The sequence below is a fragment of the Pelodiscus sinensis genome, chromosome 8 (genome assembly GCF_049634645.1).
Source record: "Pelodiscus sinensis isolate JC-2024 chromosome 8, ASM4963464v1, whole genome shotgun sequence".
Taxonomy (NCBI): Eukaryota; Metazoa; Chordata; order Testudines; family Trionychidae; genus Pelodiscus; species Pelodiscus sinensis.
The window spans coordinates 32,688,321-32,704,737 of NC_134718.1; the positions used below are offsets into that span (position 1 = coordinate 32,688,321).

The 16,417-nt window shown below is 45.7% G+C and overlaps 1 protein-coding gene across 12 annotated transcripts in view; it reads right to left on the bottom strand.

Moving 5' to 3' along the window:
- ASCC1 (activating signal cointegrator 1 complex subunit 1) overlaps positions 1-16,417 on the bottom strand; it is a 94,317-nt gene that overhangs the window by 51,533 nt on the left and 26,367 nt on the right. For 7 of the 12 annotated variants that reach the window (XR_012905606.1, XM_075934994.1, XM_075934993.1 and 4 more), the window contains 5 exons: positions 13,775-13,917; positions 9,057-9,195; positions 7,223-7,322; positions 6,492-6,589; positions 1,348-1,526 (listed from right to left, as the gene is read on the bottom strand). Coding sequence is in view for 11 of the 12 variants with exons in the window: in XM_075934994.1 (XP_075791109.1) it covers positions 1,348-1,526; positions 6,492-6,589; positions 7,223-7,322; positions 9,057-9,195; positions 13,775-13,917 (659 nt within the window). In the remaining variant the exon portion in view is untranslated. Of the gene's footprint in view, positions 1-1,347; positions 1,527-6,491; positions 6,590-7,222; positions 7,323-9,056; positions 9,196-11,735; positions 12,626-13,774; positions 13,918-16,417 lie in introns of those variants that run through there. The other 5 variants (XM_075934991.1, XM_075934998.1, XM_075934997.1 and 2 more) reach the window with 5 other exon arrangements.

Below are 16,417 nucleotides of genomic sequence, written 5' to 3' on the forward strand. Positions count from 1 at the left end.
GACATACCCTAAGGGATCTTTAATGGAACTGAAAAAAGGGAACTCCAGACAGCGAACAGTGGTATTAGTAAGATGCTTATTACGCAAAATTCTACATGAAGAGCTCTGCTTAGAATGTGCCCATGACCTGAACTGCATCTCTCCCTCAACAGCTTTATTCCACTGTAGAATATAGTTCCACTATAAAAGAACTGTAAACCAAGAGGGGAAGGCAGGCCAAGATTATGGTACTCACTGCTAGATAACAACCAATATTAACCTTGTGGAACTGAGATGGAATACAAAATCTGTCTGTCTGTCTAGGCTTCCTTTAATGGCACTCTGACACTAACACACATGATCTTCTATATTCAGTTTTTAAAAACAAAGCCTGACTCTTGCTCACTCTTATTCTTCAGAAGTGCTCAGGAACTATGATGATAAGCACTAGTATTAGACCTCAAATAAATGAAGCAACTGCCACCTGTACACAATTTAGCACTCCCATTTTCAGCATAGACGCCAACAATAAAAGGGTATGAAAACTGAATTAGCCACTCTTCCCTAAAAGGTAGTTCTCCCAGCTTAGTGTTGAAATGCATCAGCAGGTAGCAGTGTAACACTGCTCTCTTTCCTGAACCTATTCTGAAAAGATTCAAAAGCTCTCTAGAATGCAAACTTTCACCAACACTAAATTCCCTAATAAATTAATCTTTTTTTAAAAAAAAAGGACAATACAACGTTCATTCAATTCTGTACTCAATTCTGTTCCTAATTATTTCCTGCTGCTATCAGTGTAAGATTTTAAAACAATCAAGAGGTGATAGCAGCACAGTCTTGTGAGGACAAAAGGACGTGTTGCTAAGGGATTAATCTTGACTCATATAAAATGTTACTGAGTAATGAATGTCTGGATAAGTTAAAGTAATGACTCCCACATTTGTTGGGTATTTATAGTAGAAACAACATAAAATGCAGCCAAAGGTTACATGCATACATAAATAGTTTTCAAATTTTTAAAAAAATCTAACTTTTGAATCTCAGAATTTCCTCCACATCTCTGGAAGTCTCCAAGGGGACTAAAATATTTAACTGCCAATTAATTACAAAAATAATTCCATGTTCTGTGTTTCAAAAGCTTTCATTACAATATTCTCAGTATCTTCAGCATTCCTAGTTTTCAATGTCTACTTTTAAGGCCTCATAATTTATTACTCTACTTATGCATTCAACAATCACAAGTGACACATTCTCCCCTAACAGCATATATTTTAACTTGTGTTTCACAATTCCAATAAAACAAAATACCATCTTGGGGAAGAGTGTCCGTTTTTACATCAGCTACTTCCAAACATCATGGTTCCCTACCTTAGAACATTTCTCCAATACTTCCTCCTTGAACTGCAGAAATTTTTCCTGAATCACAGGCTGGGTGAGAGCAAAGGACAGGAAGTGTGTGAATGGCTGCTTCTTGCGGAAACTCTCAACAAGAACATCAATCCGTGTTCGGGCCGAAACGACACCACTACGCTGCTGTCCAGTAATCACTAAAAGCAAAAAAGCAAAAAACTAATTGTAGTTAGATGAAATCTATACAAATTGGTGACATTTTGCTATGATGACCATGAAAGCCAAGAACTAACTAAAAAAAGATATGGATTTTTACACTGTACTTAAGCATTTAACAATGTCCATATTGCAAGATATTGACAAGTTAAGAATATGAAATACATTCTAGAAGACTCAAAAGACAACCAAATAGAATTCCAATAATAATTTCTCTATTGCCATTATTATTATTAGGCATTTATACTACATAACACCTACAGAGTTCAACTGCTTTGGGCCCATTGTATTAGGCACCGTAGAAAACAGTCATTGAAGATTCTATTGGATAATTATTTAGCTACAGTATTATTAGCCTAGTTTATTTTAAGGATGTTAAATTGCGGTTAACTGACTAGTTAGATAGGCACTTCCACACTTCCCCTACTGGCGCTCTTGTACATTTCAAAGGAGGAATGCGGAACCCCGTGTACAGCCTGGGGCCAGTGGGAAGTCCCGCTGACTCCAGGCTGCACTCAGGTGCCTGCTTTGAAATATACCAGAGTGCCCAGTGGGGGCTCTTATGCATTTCAAAGCCAGGGAGCCCGGGGTCAGCGGCAGACTCAAGGGGACTGCAGAGGGACTCAGGGGGACTGGATGCCGCGCGAATCCTGGGGTAAGCTGCGGATTCCCCAGTTGACCCTGGGTTCTGGGGAAATGCTGTGTGGAGCCCAGGGTCAGCTGGGGAATCCCCAGCTGACCCTGGGCTCCATGGCTGCCCCTTTGAAATGCCAAAGCTGTCTAAACCATCCCTGACAGATGTCTATCTAACCTGCTCTTAAATATCTCCAGAGATAAACATTCCACAACCTCCCTAAGTAACTTATTCCAGTGTTTCACCACCCTGACAGTTAGACAGTTTTTCCTAAAGTCCAACCTAAACCTCTGTTCCTGCAGTTTAAGCCCATTGCTTCTTGTTCTATCCTCAGAGGCTAAGGAGAATAATTTTTCTCCCTTCTTGTGACACCCTTTTAAATACAGGCAGTCCCCGGGTTACGTACAAGATAGGGACTGTAGGTTTGTTCTTAAGTTGAATCTGTATGTAAGTCGGAACTGGCATCAGCCGCTGCTGAAACTGATCAGTTTCAACAGCGGCTGAATCTAGATGCCAGTTCTGACTTACATACAGATTCAACTTAAGAAACCCAGGCATCCCCAAGTCAGCTGCTACTGAAACTGATCAGCGGCTGATTCCAGGACGCCTGGGGCAGAGCAACTCTGCCTCGGGCTTCCTGTAGTCAGCCGCTGGTCAGTTTCAGCAGCGGCTGACTTGGGGACGCCTGGGGCAGAGCAGCTGGGGTGCTGCTGGGTTGCTCCAGTAGCGCGGCTCCTCAGCGCTACTGGAGCAACCCAGCAGCACCCCAGCTGCTCTGCCCCAGGCGTACTGATTCAGCCGCTGCTGAAACTGACCAGCAGCGGCTGAATCAGGACGCCTGGGGCAGAGCAGCTGGGGTGCTGCCAGGTTGGTCCCGAGCGGTGCTGCGGGACCAACCCAGCAGCCCCCAGCTGCTCTACTCCAGGGTTAGGCAAGAAAAGCCTGGTCTCCTGGGGGGGGGGAGGGGAGGAGGAGACTAGCTGCACCCCCCCCCCCCCCAGCAAACCAGGGAGACGGGGGTGGCGGGACCGCCCAAGTCCTCCACTGCTTTGCTCCGTCTCCCTGGTCTGCTGACCTGGGAGACGCGGAGCAAAGCCGCAGAGCAGGCGGGCAGCGGGACAGTCCAGGCGCGCCGCGGCTGTCCCACTGCTGGCGTGCTCCGAGGATTTGCTCCCCATCTCCCTGGTCTGCAGGGAGATGGGGAGCAAAGCCTTGGAGCACGCCCGCAGCGGGACAGCCCAGGCGCGCCGCAGCTGTCCCACTGTGGGCGTGCTCCGAGGATTTGCTCCCCATCTCCCTGGTCTGCTGGTCGGGAGACGGGGAGCAAAGCCGCGGAGCACGCCGGCAGGGGGACAGCTCAAGCGCGCCCGGGCTGTCCCGCTGCGGGTGTGCTCCAAGGCTTTGCTCCTGTCCCCCTGGTCTGCCGGGGGGGAGGGTCCAGTAAAGCCGCTGGACCCCCCCCAGCAGACCAGGGACACAAGAGCAAAGCCGCCGCCTGAGCGGCTTTGCTCATTTGCCCTGGAGCAAAGCGGCCCAGGCGGCAGCTTTGCTCGGGTGTCCCTGGTCTGCTGTGGGTGTCCAGCGGCTTTACTGGACTCCCCCAACAGACCAGGGGGACAGGAGAAAAGCCGCCCAGGTGGCGGGGGTCCCGCCGCTTGGGCAGCTTTGCTCCTGGGCAAACGAGCAAAGCCGCCCAGGCGGCGGCTTTGCTTGGGTGTCCCTGGTCTGCTGGGGGGGGGGTGTCCAGCGGCTTTGCTGGACCCCGCCAGCAGACCAGGAAGACCGGGAGAAGCTTTTCTCGCCCCGGAGGACACGGGTGGCGACCCGCCGCCCGTGAGCTCCGGGGCGAGAAAAGCCCCGTTCGTAAGTGCGGATCTGACATAAGTCGGATCCGCGTAAGTCGGGGACTGCCTGTATCTAAAAAAACCCGCTATCATGTCCCCTCTCAGTCTTCTCTTTTCTAAACTAAACAAGCCCAATTCTTTCAGTCTTCCTTCATAGGTCATGTTCTCTAGACCTTTAATCATTCTTGTTGCTCTTCTCTGGACCCTCTCCAATTTCTCCACATCTTTCTTGAAATGCGGTGCCCAGAACTGGACACAATACTCCAACTGAGGCCTAACCAGTGCAGAGTAGAGTGGAAGAATGACTTCTTGTGTCTTGCTCACAACACACCTGCTAATGCATCCCAGAATCATGTTTGCAGTGTCACACTATTGATTCATATTTAGCTTGTGGTCCACTATGACCCGTAGATCCCTTTCTGCAGTACTCCTTCCTAGACCATCACTTCCCATTCCGTAAGTGGAATACTTTGCATTTGTCCTTATTAAACTTCATCCTATTTACCTCAGACCATTTTTCCAGTTTGTTCAGATCATTTTTAATTAATGACCCTATCGTCCAAAGAAGTTGTAACCCCTCCCAGCTTCATATCATCTGCAAACTTAATAAGCGTACTCTCTATGCCAATATTTAAATTGTTATTGAAAATATTAAACAGAACTGGTCCCAAAGCAGACCCCTGCGGAACACTACTTGTTATACCTTTCTAGCAGGATTGTGAATCGTTAATAACTACTCTCTGAGAATGGTTATCCAGCCAGTTATGCACCCACCTTATAGTAGCCGTGGGGTTGCTGTAGGGTCTCTAGTCCTGTGCTGCCACAGGGCTCTAGCCCCAGCCCCCACTGACACAGGGCTCCAGCCTCAGCCCTGCACTGCCACAGGTCTGCTGGAAGCTGCTCTGGGGCTCTGGACCCAGTCCCACGCTGCCCCCAGCTGGGCTTCCAACCCTAATGCCCCACCTGGCTGGCCCTCCTGCCCTTAGGCTCCTGGGCTCTCTTATTCAGGAGCATGGGCCATGGATGTTGCCGGACTAGAGAGTGCTGGATTTTGGAGGTTCAACCCGTATAAAGTTTATATAAACTTTAAACTTCAGAGCCCGCAGTGAAGCCTCCCTGGGAGCGGGGTCAGCAGCTCCTGTCAGCCTCATTCCTGGAAATCCAGTATGTAACCTGCAGTGGCAGAGCTAGGCTGGGCTTGCCACAGACAGAGGCTGCTCCAGACAGCCAAAGCAGCCCTTACCTGCAGTGGGCCCAGCAGGGTTGGAGCAATGCCCTGCCCAGTATGGGTAGAGAGATGCTCCAACCCCTACCAGTTGAACAGTTAACCATTTACATCCCTAGTCCCTAAAGTATTAATTGGTCTGTGAGGCCAACAAAGGGAAAGATTCTCTCAGTCCGGTTGCTCTTGAAATGTCTACATAACCTGAAAAGTTGAGAAACATTCACAACCCTTTATTTGAAATCAAACAGTTGTATGACACCTTTATATTTATTAAAACAGAGAGTAAAAAACTTATCCCTTATAATAACTGTAGTTATCTACCATTTGTATGTGATTTGACAGGTTGAAAGAGAGTATATGACCTTGAAAGAAAATGGCGTGTGGAAATAGGGAATTTTTCGCAGCCTCACAATTCTCCTGATGGCTTTTCATGACCTCCCAGATGCTCACAACCCACTGACTGAGAAACCTCTGGTCTAGAACTTCTCAACAGTACTGACCAGCAGGGAATTTTAAATACTATGAAAAACTTTATCATTTTTGTATATTACTATGACATCAGGCACTATACTATCAAAATGCCCATAACATGCTACACCCATTCTACTTCACATGTTCCATTCTTTTTCTGAAGCCACAAAGTGCACCATGTTATGAGCACTATGATAATCTTTGATCTTATAAAACCTAGTGTAACAGGAGTATACATTACTGTGAAATTCTAGAAACGAGAACAAAAATGCAAATGTTATTAGAAAACCTCTACTTAAAAAAAATAAGACTGCTTTATAATGACCTAAAGTGCATTTAAAGAAAGTTTATTTCACATACACAACGAGAGAAGATGACTTTGTATGTATGTATGCCTCCCTATTAATATAAAAATAATTATTAAAGTACTTACACTTTAAACCCTGCAGACAGTGACACATATACAGTACTTAATTTTAGACTATTCCTACATTTGACTTAAATGGCACTCCTCACCAGTTTACATTCATTAAAATGCTTAAATGTAAGTGGGATTAAGATCTTAAATAAAACTTTTAATCAACAGGTGTTAAAGCACTTTACAGAGGTCAGACAGAAAGAGAAAAGAAGAGAGAAGTTAAGTGAATTAAACAAGGTTCCAGAGTCTGAGCTGAAAATAGAAAAGCAGTTTCCTAATTCACAGTTCTTATAAAAAAAAGGGGGGGGGGGGAGGAGAGACCAGTATGTTCATCTTGGGCACATTAAAACTTACCAATTTGTCCTTCTATTCCAGGTTTGGGAATGCTGATGGAAGTTCGAGTCTCTGTTTCCAGTCTCTTCCTGGTTTCTCCTTTTTTTCCAATTATATACCTATAAAGAAAAATATTATGCACAAAAGTCACGATTTTCTTTTTCTGGGAAAGGTTTCGTTGCTTTATTCTTTTCTTTCTTTGAGTGTTGGGGGGTGGAAGAGGAGATTCTTGCAGGGGAGTTCCTCTGAAACTACCATATCATTCAACCCCTCTCACTGTTCACATATTGTGCCTACACTCCATTTTCATCATGCTAGCTCAAAGTATGGACATACTCTGAGTATTACATTATTTCAATTCAGATATTCAGTTAGCAGCACACACATCTTGAGTTTGCCTTCTCACAGAGCATTCACAGCTTCCCCTGGCCTGGCTGCTTACCCCAGTTTCTTCCCACAGTTTTCCATCTTCCTTGTTTGCCTTGATATCCTGAAGAGCAGATGCTCAAAAAATTGCTATCAGCAAAAAAGCACAGAGGATGCAGTTGCCATCGAAGTGAGAGACCAGTGCCGAATGTGCAACAGATTCATTGGAATGGGATCTACACCTCTTCTCTCCCCACAACACAGAGCTCTCCACAAAGGGGAAAGTATTTGAGAGAGATAGAATCTATAGCTGCCTCTGAGAATCCCACCTCCCAAATACATTCTTCTGAAAAAGAGGATTAAAATAAAACAATATGTAGACTCACTTGTATAGTGGACTGGGAACCTCCACTGCACACTGGAAACCTCTCTCAGTCTCTTCCACAAGGAACGTATCACAGGGCTCATCTGTAGGATCCCCAGAGTCTACAATGTAGAAAATCAAACCACTTTGAAAAGTGTTTTATGTGATGCAACATTCTCACTGGCTTTCTTCTCACAAGGTTAAATAAAAACAGAACTAGCTCCTTCTACCTCAGCCAAGAATTGGCTTTTATTTTACTTTACTACCTGCTCAGAAAATCATGACACTAATGTTAAATCTTAATTTTTTGGGGGTTGAAAAAAATAGCACTTTTAGCTTGCTATAGGCTGCAATTTACAAAACAGCCCAATGACCCACCAGGAAATTTTTAAATAATTATTCTGCCTGAGTGGTTACCCACTGACCTTTTCAGAGAGAACGAAGCGTCTGAGGAAATAAAGATCCACCTCTAGCCATTGGACAATTTAGTAATTGTTTTTTCAACCAAACTTGGTTAGCTCAATGTGGATTAAGGATGTTAAGAGGAAAGTAATTCACTAATCGTGTAGTCGATAAAATTTTTATTGATTACATGATTAGTCGATCAGGGAAGGTTTGCTCAGTCCCAGCTAACCTTGGATCCAAGAGCTACCCCCGCTGCAGCTCTGCAGTTTAATTGTAGTAGGAGCCAGCTGCACAGGCAGTCCAGTTCCAACTACATTTAAACTGCAGAGGCCCAGTGAGGGTAGCTCCTTGACCCAGCGCAAGCCGGAACTGAGCAAGGCCAGCTCAGTCCTGGATCAGGAGCTATCCCCACTGCAGCTTAATTGTAATAGGAGCTGGGCATGCAAGCAGCCCAGCTCTTACTTCATTTAAAAAGCAGAGCTTCCACAAGGGTAGCTCCTGGAGCGGTGCGAGCTGGGACTGAGCCAGGCTTGCTAAGTCCCAGCTTGCGCCAGGTCCAGCTGTGCCATCAGCTTCCCATCCCCCTCCCGCATTGCTGCCACCTCTGATAGAGGCAGCAGCAGGGGGAGTGGGGCAGGCAGCACCAAGGTATAGAGGCAGCAAAGGGGGGAGCAAGTAGATACCTCAATACTCGCTTACATCCCTAATGTGAACAGGGATGGGTTTGGGTGGCAAAAAACATATTTGCCCAGTTCTTTCAATCTTTTCTACATGCAACAAGTGTCAGATGTTTATCAGATATTCTTGAGCTTTTCTATATTTACAAGGACCCATGCAAACATCACCAAATATGGTACACATACAGGTGAAAATATCAAATTAGAAAAGGAACAGTTAGTCATGTAGGCAGGTGATACCTTTCAAAACCCACAGTAAGTAGTCACAAGTGACACCCATTTAAGGGCCAACATCGAAAAGTCCTAAGCACTTCTAGGGAGGTAGTAAATGACTAAGTCCTATTAATTCTGAGATTAAACTCACTGTGGAAAATACCAAGGAAATGCACAAACAGGAAAAATATTCTCTACAAAGTCTTAATGTTTTTACTGATCATTTTACATAAAAGACTTTTTACAACTGATGTCTGTTTTACTATTTCAGTCAACAAATTAACTGTTAGCCAGCAAGTCAATTTCACAATCTTCTCAACAAGCATATTGTAACCAGAAATTACTCTGCTTCTTGGCCAAGATTCCTAGAGAACAATGAAGAATTTCTTCACTCCAAAGACTATGCCAACAGTCCTGAAATAAGGACAGATCCTTTTATCCCACAAGAAGCTTACCACAGGTTCTGAGACTGAATTTGCTAACTCCCTGTGAGTCCTGAATGTTGATTTCCCACTTTGCAATATATTAACACTAGACTGGCCCCCACATATTAGCTCTTACCTGCATAGAAATCATCCTCTTCTTCATTTGGATAGGTCTGTTGTTGAATAATATTTTTCCTATAAATGCGCCCGCCAATCCTTATTAGTGCTGGACGCAGAACATCCATTGAGCTCATCCTGTCAATCATGGTACCCTGCTGAAATAAAAATAATTCTGCTGACATCTCCATAGAAACAGTAAATCTCCAGGTTTCCTATATGTATTTTCTACCATGCAGACATCAGTACAGACACTGTAATTAAGGCAGTTTCCCACTTAAAACAAAGGAGTCAGTCTTTTTGTTATGCATGAATACAGCAACAATGGTTCTTCCCCAATATTACTGCACTTAATCTTTCAGTAAGAAATAATTTTCAAAGAATTTACAAATAGACTTGATTAGTGTAACAATTAAAAATAAATAAAACTGAAAAATTTAAGCAATGTAAGAGATCTAGCTCCCAACACCAGACTTCGAGTCCCTAATAATCACCATAAAATCTTTTAAATTCCTGTTATAATTAAAAGCTCACTGAAATGTTGTGCATGCTACACATTTTAATTTTTTTAGAATTAGAAGTTCATGTTTCCCCACTCTTCACAACTGAAAGCTTTTGAAAAATACAAAGATCTACTACAGATAATTCCACACAACTGTCTTTTTTCAAAACTATTCCAATTTCCCTCTGTTCTCAAAAGAAGCAAAGCCACTGAACACTCTCTCTCTCTCTCTGTTATCAATGGGTTTGTGTCTGCCTCCACAAAGCACAAGAAGTCTCCATCTTTCCTGATGGCTGCTGTGGCTTCAGGATGATAGAGATCAATGGGAGATGACAGCCATTTTAACAGAGGACAATACTCCCAGATAAACTTTTGATTACAAAAAATAATAAAAATGACTTTTAATCCTAACTTCTGAAAAGATAGGAACCCACTGCTCCAGATCTATTGAACAAATAGTCCAGGAAATAAGGGGAAAATAAGTTCCTTGTGTGAACAAGTGGGAGGGGAAATTTTGTTTGGCATGAAGAAGAAAATATTTTGTGTTCATTTTTAGTTGTTTTGCACTGTGCTGGCAAAACAAAGCAACTACATATCTTCAAATGATTAGAAACATATATTACATGGTAACATACTCTGAGTTTCTGGCTTAGAGTCCATGTATGACATTTTTAATTAAAAAACAAGGAAATTCCCTGACAAAAAGCTATTTTACAATGGACTTAAGACTGAAATATCAATAAAAATGTGAGGTAAACTATATTTTAGGGATAATGTAATTATCCAAAAGCCAGGCATTATATACCTACGAAATTCAGTTAAAACTTAAAAATAAACCTAAACATATGAAGATACATAAAAAGTTCAGGCACCTCCAAAATTTAACCTTGTCCTGTCATAGTGTCTAAACTTGCACATAATTAGAACTCACTAGAACTGTGTATAGACAACAACTGAATGCTAAGGATGAATGTTCATTCCCTCCTCCGATTAATTTTCATAACTGAGAATTTATCCTTTGTCAGAAACCTTTACTCTGTATTTTAACAATATAAAATCAGTGTGATCTAAGTCCACAAATACTTTTTCAGTAGTCTCACAATATTTTGAGCTTCCTAGAGGTAATTATGGCTATGTCTACACTACAGAGTTTTTTCCAGAAAAACAGCCGTTTTTCCAAAATAATTTCACTTGTGTCCACACTGAAATCGCATTCTTTTGACAAAAAAATAGAAAGAACAGAGGAGGTTTTCCAACATTGGTAAACCTCTTTCTAGGAGGAAGAAGCCAAAGGCATGTGTGGATGGGGAAGAGGGAGTTTTTTCAAAAGAAGAGGAAAGAGGAAAAACCACAGGTGCCCTGGTGGCCACTCCATCTATAGTAATCACAGCTTAAATGTGAGATAGGGACCATTCAGTGTGGACTCTATCTTTCAAAAGCAGATGCTTTTTCAATGTGCTTTTGCTGTGTGGACGCGGTCTTTCCAAAGTAGTTTTTTCAGATCTCTTCTGGAAAAGCTTCTTCCAAAAGAAGCCTGCAGTCTAGACGTAGCCTATATAAGAATCTCAGTTTTTAAATACAAAACTAAATGCCTAGCTCTTGGGATTGGAGGGAAAAGTGATTGCACATAGGCAAAGCTTACAGGGAACACTCAGGGCCATGCAAAAGAACACGGAGAGGGTGCAGGAAGGCCACCCAGATGAACAGGGAAAGGGCATGAGGGGCACATCCCATTTAGCAATTACAATTCTGGCAGAGGGTGATGATGCGCCTCTGGAGTGTTACAACACATCAAGGCCACCCCAGCCGGAGGCCCGATTGTGCTTGCTAGGGACACACAGTACTCTGGAGAGTTACAATCTCAATGGGCGAGGCAGCCAGAGTCGTAGCAAAGCGGTGGTACTGAGCGAGCAGGGTGCTGGCATGAGTCAAGCGGGCAGGATTTGTGCTGCACGGTGAGGGAGCAGGGCTTTAAAATGTGACACAGGACACAGGTATCATCAACTGTCAAAAGATCCCTGAGGCTCCTAGAGCTGCTGCCACCCATCGGCTCTGGTGGGGGCGAGATGGCAGGGAAGATGCAGCGGGCCCGGCAGCCGCTGGGCACGTAGCGACGCGCCGCTCGCACGTGCTGCTTTGGAAGCCGCGTGACTCTGGGCCGTTGAGGGTGGGGCCGGCGCGGGGGGCGCCACTCACCTAGGGCGGCAGGGCCTAGGGAGACAGCCCCGAACAAGCAGCAGCGGCTCTACCCCACCCCGTGCTGACGAAGGCCAGGCGGCTCCCCGGCACCGCGCCACCTCACAGTCCCGGAGCTGGTCTTCTCCCCCCCCCCGGTCAACGTTGCAGAGGGCGGGGCCGTGCGTGCTCGTGCCCGCTCAGCATGTAACGCGCACGCACTTAGGCCGCCTTCGCCGCGCCGGTTGCGTACTAGGTGAGGCGGCGGGGTGAGGGCGGCTGGGGCGAGCCGGGGCGCCACGGGACAGGAGGAGGGGGCAGTTTCAGGGGGGAAGTGCCCCCCCCGGCGGTTGCTAGCTGTCGCTCAGCGCATGTGCTGTCCGCGCGCAGGCGCCGTTTAGAAACCAGCCGCTCTGAGGCGCTGTGCGTGTCGGCGGGGTGAGCTGCCTGTGGCCGCACCCCCCGCTAGGGGCGGGGCTCCACTTCCCGCTCTTGTTCCCAGGGCCCTGGCAGCCAGCCCCTTCCACGGATATCGCCGGGAGAGCTGGGCTCGGCTCCCCGCCCCTGTGCCTGCTTCCCCCTCCCCGCCCAGGGGGGCTCGCCTGGGGCCTCCAGTAGTGCTGGTGCCTGAGTACCGCGGGCCAGTACGACTCAGTGCAGCGCCTGAGGGCGAAGGACGTGCGGACACTGGGCCAATAGAAAAGGAGAAACATCCCTGATGTGGAGGGAGAAGAGATACCAAGTACAGCAGAGGGGCTGCCAAAGGTCCACCTGGAGTGGACCAAGGTGTCTTTATCAGTCCCTACCCCGCACTGCCTTCCTCGCCTGATGGATTCCTTTGACCGTGCCTCTTCCACTAATTCATAGACCTCATAAAAATCTTCCTCCTGTGAGTCCATTGAAGTGCAGCAAGAGATCCCTGATTCTAGGAAGAGGGACTGTGAGTGAGGCTACAACTTAGGGCCAATGCTGCCCTCAATCCTCTGTGAAGCTCATAAGTCTTATACAAAGATTAAATATAGCAGGTTTTGCCAAGGCCGTTGTGCAATTGAGCATTATTTTCATGTTTTGTGCCACCATGTGGTAAAATTATGAACTGCATTTTTATACTAAATTATATTAAGAAATCTGCTGTAGTTTGAATATAGCCTCAATGTGGCCTTTAAATATTAGTTCTTCCTAGGATAGCTCCACCTAGAAAATACTTACGTTTAAAAGAAAAAGACAGCTAATAAAGGCAAGTGGTTCTCAGTCATGTAATTACTTGTTTTATATTTTCACAGTCTAGAACAGCGGTGCACAACTCGTGTCGTGACTGCCTTTGTTCACAGCTGTCTTCCTGGGGAGTCGCAGCGCTGTGATCTGGCTGGTATTTTCTGCTTTTCCCAGCTTGGTGCCTGACAGACACGTAACGGGTGTGGGAAGAGTGGCAGGGGAGCTGCCCGGTGTTTTATGGGGGGGAGGTTTGTGGGTTTTTTGGCTCAACAAAATTTTCCCCGCAGCATGGGAGTTGCAAATGAAAAAAGGTTGCGCACCACTAGTCTAGAACAGTGCTCCATTACCCTCTTTTGACAACAAAAATTACTACATTATCTTGTAGGGAAGAGAAGCTGCGGGGAGGACGGGGGACCTGTAACCTGAGCCCTGCCATGCAGGGCTGAAGCCATGAGGCTTCAGTTTTGTCCCTGGGCAATGGGACTCTGGCTTTGGCCCTGGGCCCCAGCAAATCTAACACCAGCTTTGGCCACCCTATTAAAATGGAGTCATGACCCACGTTGGAATCCCAATTTGTGGGTTGAGAACCACTGGTCTAGAACTTTAACCACTGAACTTTCTCTGTGGACCTTACTCGTGACCTATCACCCCCTGCAATTGGACAACCAGTGGTACCAAGTATTATGGGAGAATTGGGATGTGGATGCAGGAAGACAAAGATAGAAGTCACCAGACATTTTCTGCTATAATGTGAATCAATTTGAATCCAGCTCTTTGAAGGCAAAAAGCTGTGCTATGGAGTTAGCACAACTTACAGAAGGAAAAAATAACTTTTTCTCTGTTACCTTTAAGCTAAAGGGAGAAATGGCAGCCTCCTCTTCATCCTCTTCAGCTGGTGGAGTCAGTGGAAGCTCTGTAACTGGATCTGGGTTCAGTGTCTCAGACCTTGCCCCACCACGGAAAGCCCTCTTTACGTACCCTAAAGGAGCTGGAGAAATGTTAGAAGGTAACTGCTCTGTTTCACATTTTGCTGTCATTGAACTATTGTTGATAAAGTTGACAGAATATATAAAAATTTAGAATCCTTAATGTCATTTTAGGTACAGACAAGTCAAAAGATTTAATTGTAAAAAGAAAGCAATCTGGATGGGTAGATGATAGGTCTATTTCTGCTTTCAGTATAGCTCTGCTGCCATGTTCTTTCCTTCATTCCTGATAAATTCTCTACCCCTATTCTCAAACTTTAAAATGGAATAGGATTGTTTTTCCTTCATATGTACAAAAAAGTTGTCAGACCCATAAAAACAAAATCAGTGCTCTTGCGCAAATTCAAGCGGCCAGTGTAGACAGCTGGCAAGTTTTTGCCAGTCTAGACGCACCCCTCATGTCTCCAATACTCAGGAATCAAAATGGCCTGTTCAGGCTGCAGCATAGGCTAGTGTAGGCCTCAGGGCTAATTTGTCCCCCCAACTCCAGTGAGCCACTGCAGTTGCGAAAGTCACTTCCACCACTCTGTGCCCTCCTAGGCCCTGTACGAATGCAAGAATGGGGGACTTTCAGAGGTGGTACAAAGCTGCAGAGCTAGGCACAGAGAAGTATGCATATGCCCTCACAATTGGAGGGCCTGCATGCCATATGGCCATTTTGCATCAGCTTATCCAATGCAACAGAGCTGTAGCAAAAAGATGAATCTGGCCAATGTGTAAATGTATTCCTACACCATTGAAGTCAGTGGAGTTAGAGCAGAGATGAACTTGGCCTTACAGGTTTCATTTGAGTATCTGAAATGCCAATGCATTTGTGTAAAGCCTAATCACAGGGTACTCTCTAGTGCAGTGTTTCCCAATTTTATTTGGCCACGGGACCCTTTTTGGCTTGAAAGAATTTCAAGGAACCCATAGATTCCAAGCAGAGCCCCTTTCTTCCCTTCCCTCCCCCACCCCCCCCCCAGCCCTGCAATTTCACCTCCTCCTCCTCCCCCCCCCCCCCCCAAAAAAAAGCCCCGCCACAATTTGTCTCTGTCTGGGGGGAGTGCCAGGTTCTCATGGAACCCTTACTTTTGCTTCGTGGAATGTTTGTCTAGTCAGGTTAGAATGTAAACTCTTTGGGGCAGGGACTATGTCTTTTAATTTGCTTAATGTCCTTTGCAAGTTGCTATGCAAATTAATCGGATAGAATACAAATAAAAATATACATACAGGCTATGTCTACGCTCTAGCCTCTTGTGCAAAAACATATGCAAATGAGGCATAATTAATTAGGCTCCTTTTTGCACAAGAGGCTTTTGCGCAAAAACCCCTTCTTGCACAAGAGCTGTTCCACATTTTTTTCAGGAATACCACCTATATCACAGCATTCTTGATGGAATATTTTTTACAATATTTGACCAAGGTGAAGAATTTGTGATGTGCTCAGATGAAAGAAGATTAACGTTCACTACGTTTTAATACATAAAACTGTTCAGTTGACTAGCTCTCCACTTGCCCTGTTGTTTTTTTCTGTTTGCCTTCTGCATTGTCCCTCTCTTATCTAGGATGGAAGAATGCAAGGATAGGCAAAACAGTCCTTCAGTTGGCAATGGGGAACACAACATGCTTGTGTTTTTGTTTTGTACCACTGAGGTCTTTGTCTTGCATAATGTGTTAAATTCATGAGAACACATGGGTCTCCTGCTCCCATTTAAGATAATGCCCCGTATTTATACAAATGCACTAATATTGTCAATTGTGGCTCTGCTGTGATCTGTTCTTTCAATGTAGTTTGGAGGAACTGTGGATGGAAGGTCTAAGTATCCATATCGCATAAACCATGCCTAGGCAAAATATGGCCCATGGGCCGGATCAGGCCCACCAAGCCACCAGATCTGGCTCGTGGACGTTGCGGGGAGCCACAGGCAGGCTCCCCTGTTTGTCTTGCAGCCCCACACACCGCTCAGGAAAGAGGCTGCAGAGCTGTTTCTCTTTAAAAACTGAGAGCCCAGAGGGGAGAGGCTTCAGGCTTAACTCCCACCCCCTAGCACAATCCCATTGGCTGATGTCTGGCCAGAAATTGACCAATGGGAACTACCTGTTTGAATAACAGGCAGCACACACACAGCACGATAGCTTCTTCCCTGCCAGCTTAGTTATTCACACAATCACATGGCTGTGCAGTCTGTGCATGCGTTGGGGCAGGCAGGCTGGCTTGCAGAGCTTAAAGCTTCTCAGCATTTAGTTCTGCAGGCAGGCAGACTGGTTGGGCTGCTGGCTGGTAAGTCTCCTGGCCAGAGTCTGCCTCTGGCAGCCCAGCCCCTCTCCCCTCAACATACCCAAACGCTCTGCGCCCCTCTCAGATCTGGCACCCTAGTCCCCTGCCACAGATTACAATCCCCTCCTACCCTAGGTTACAACCCAAACTCCTGCACCCCAGTCCACTGCCTTAGGTCATAACCACCTCCTGCCATACGTCATAGTCCAAAACCCTGCACCCCGGTACCCTGCCCTAGATCA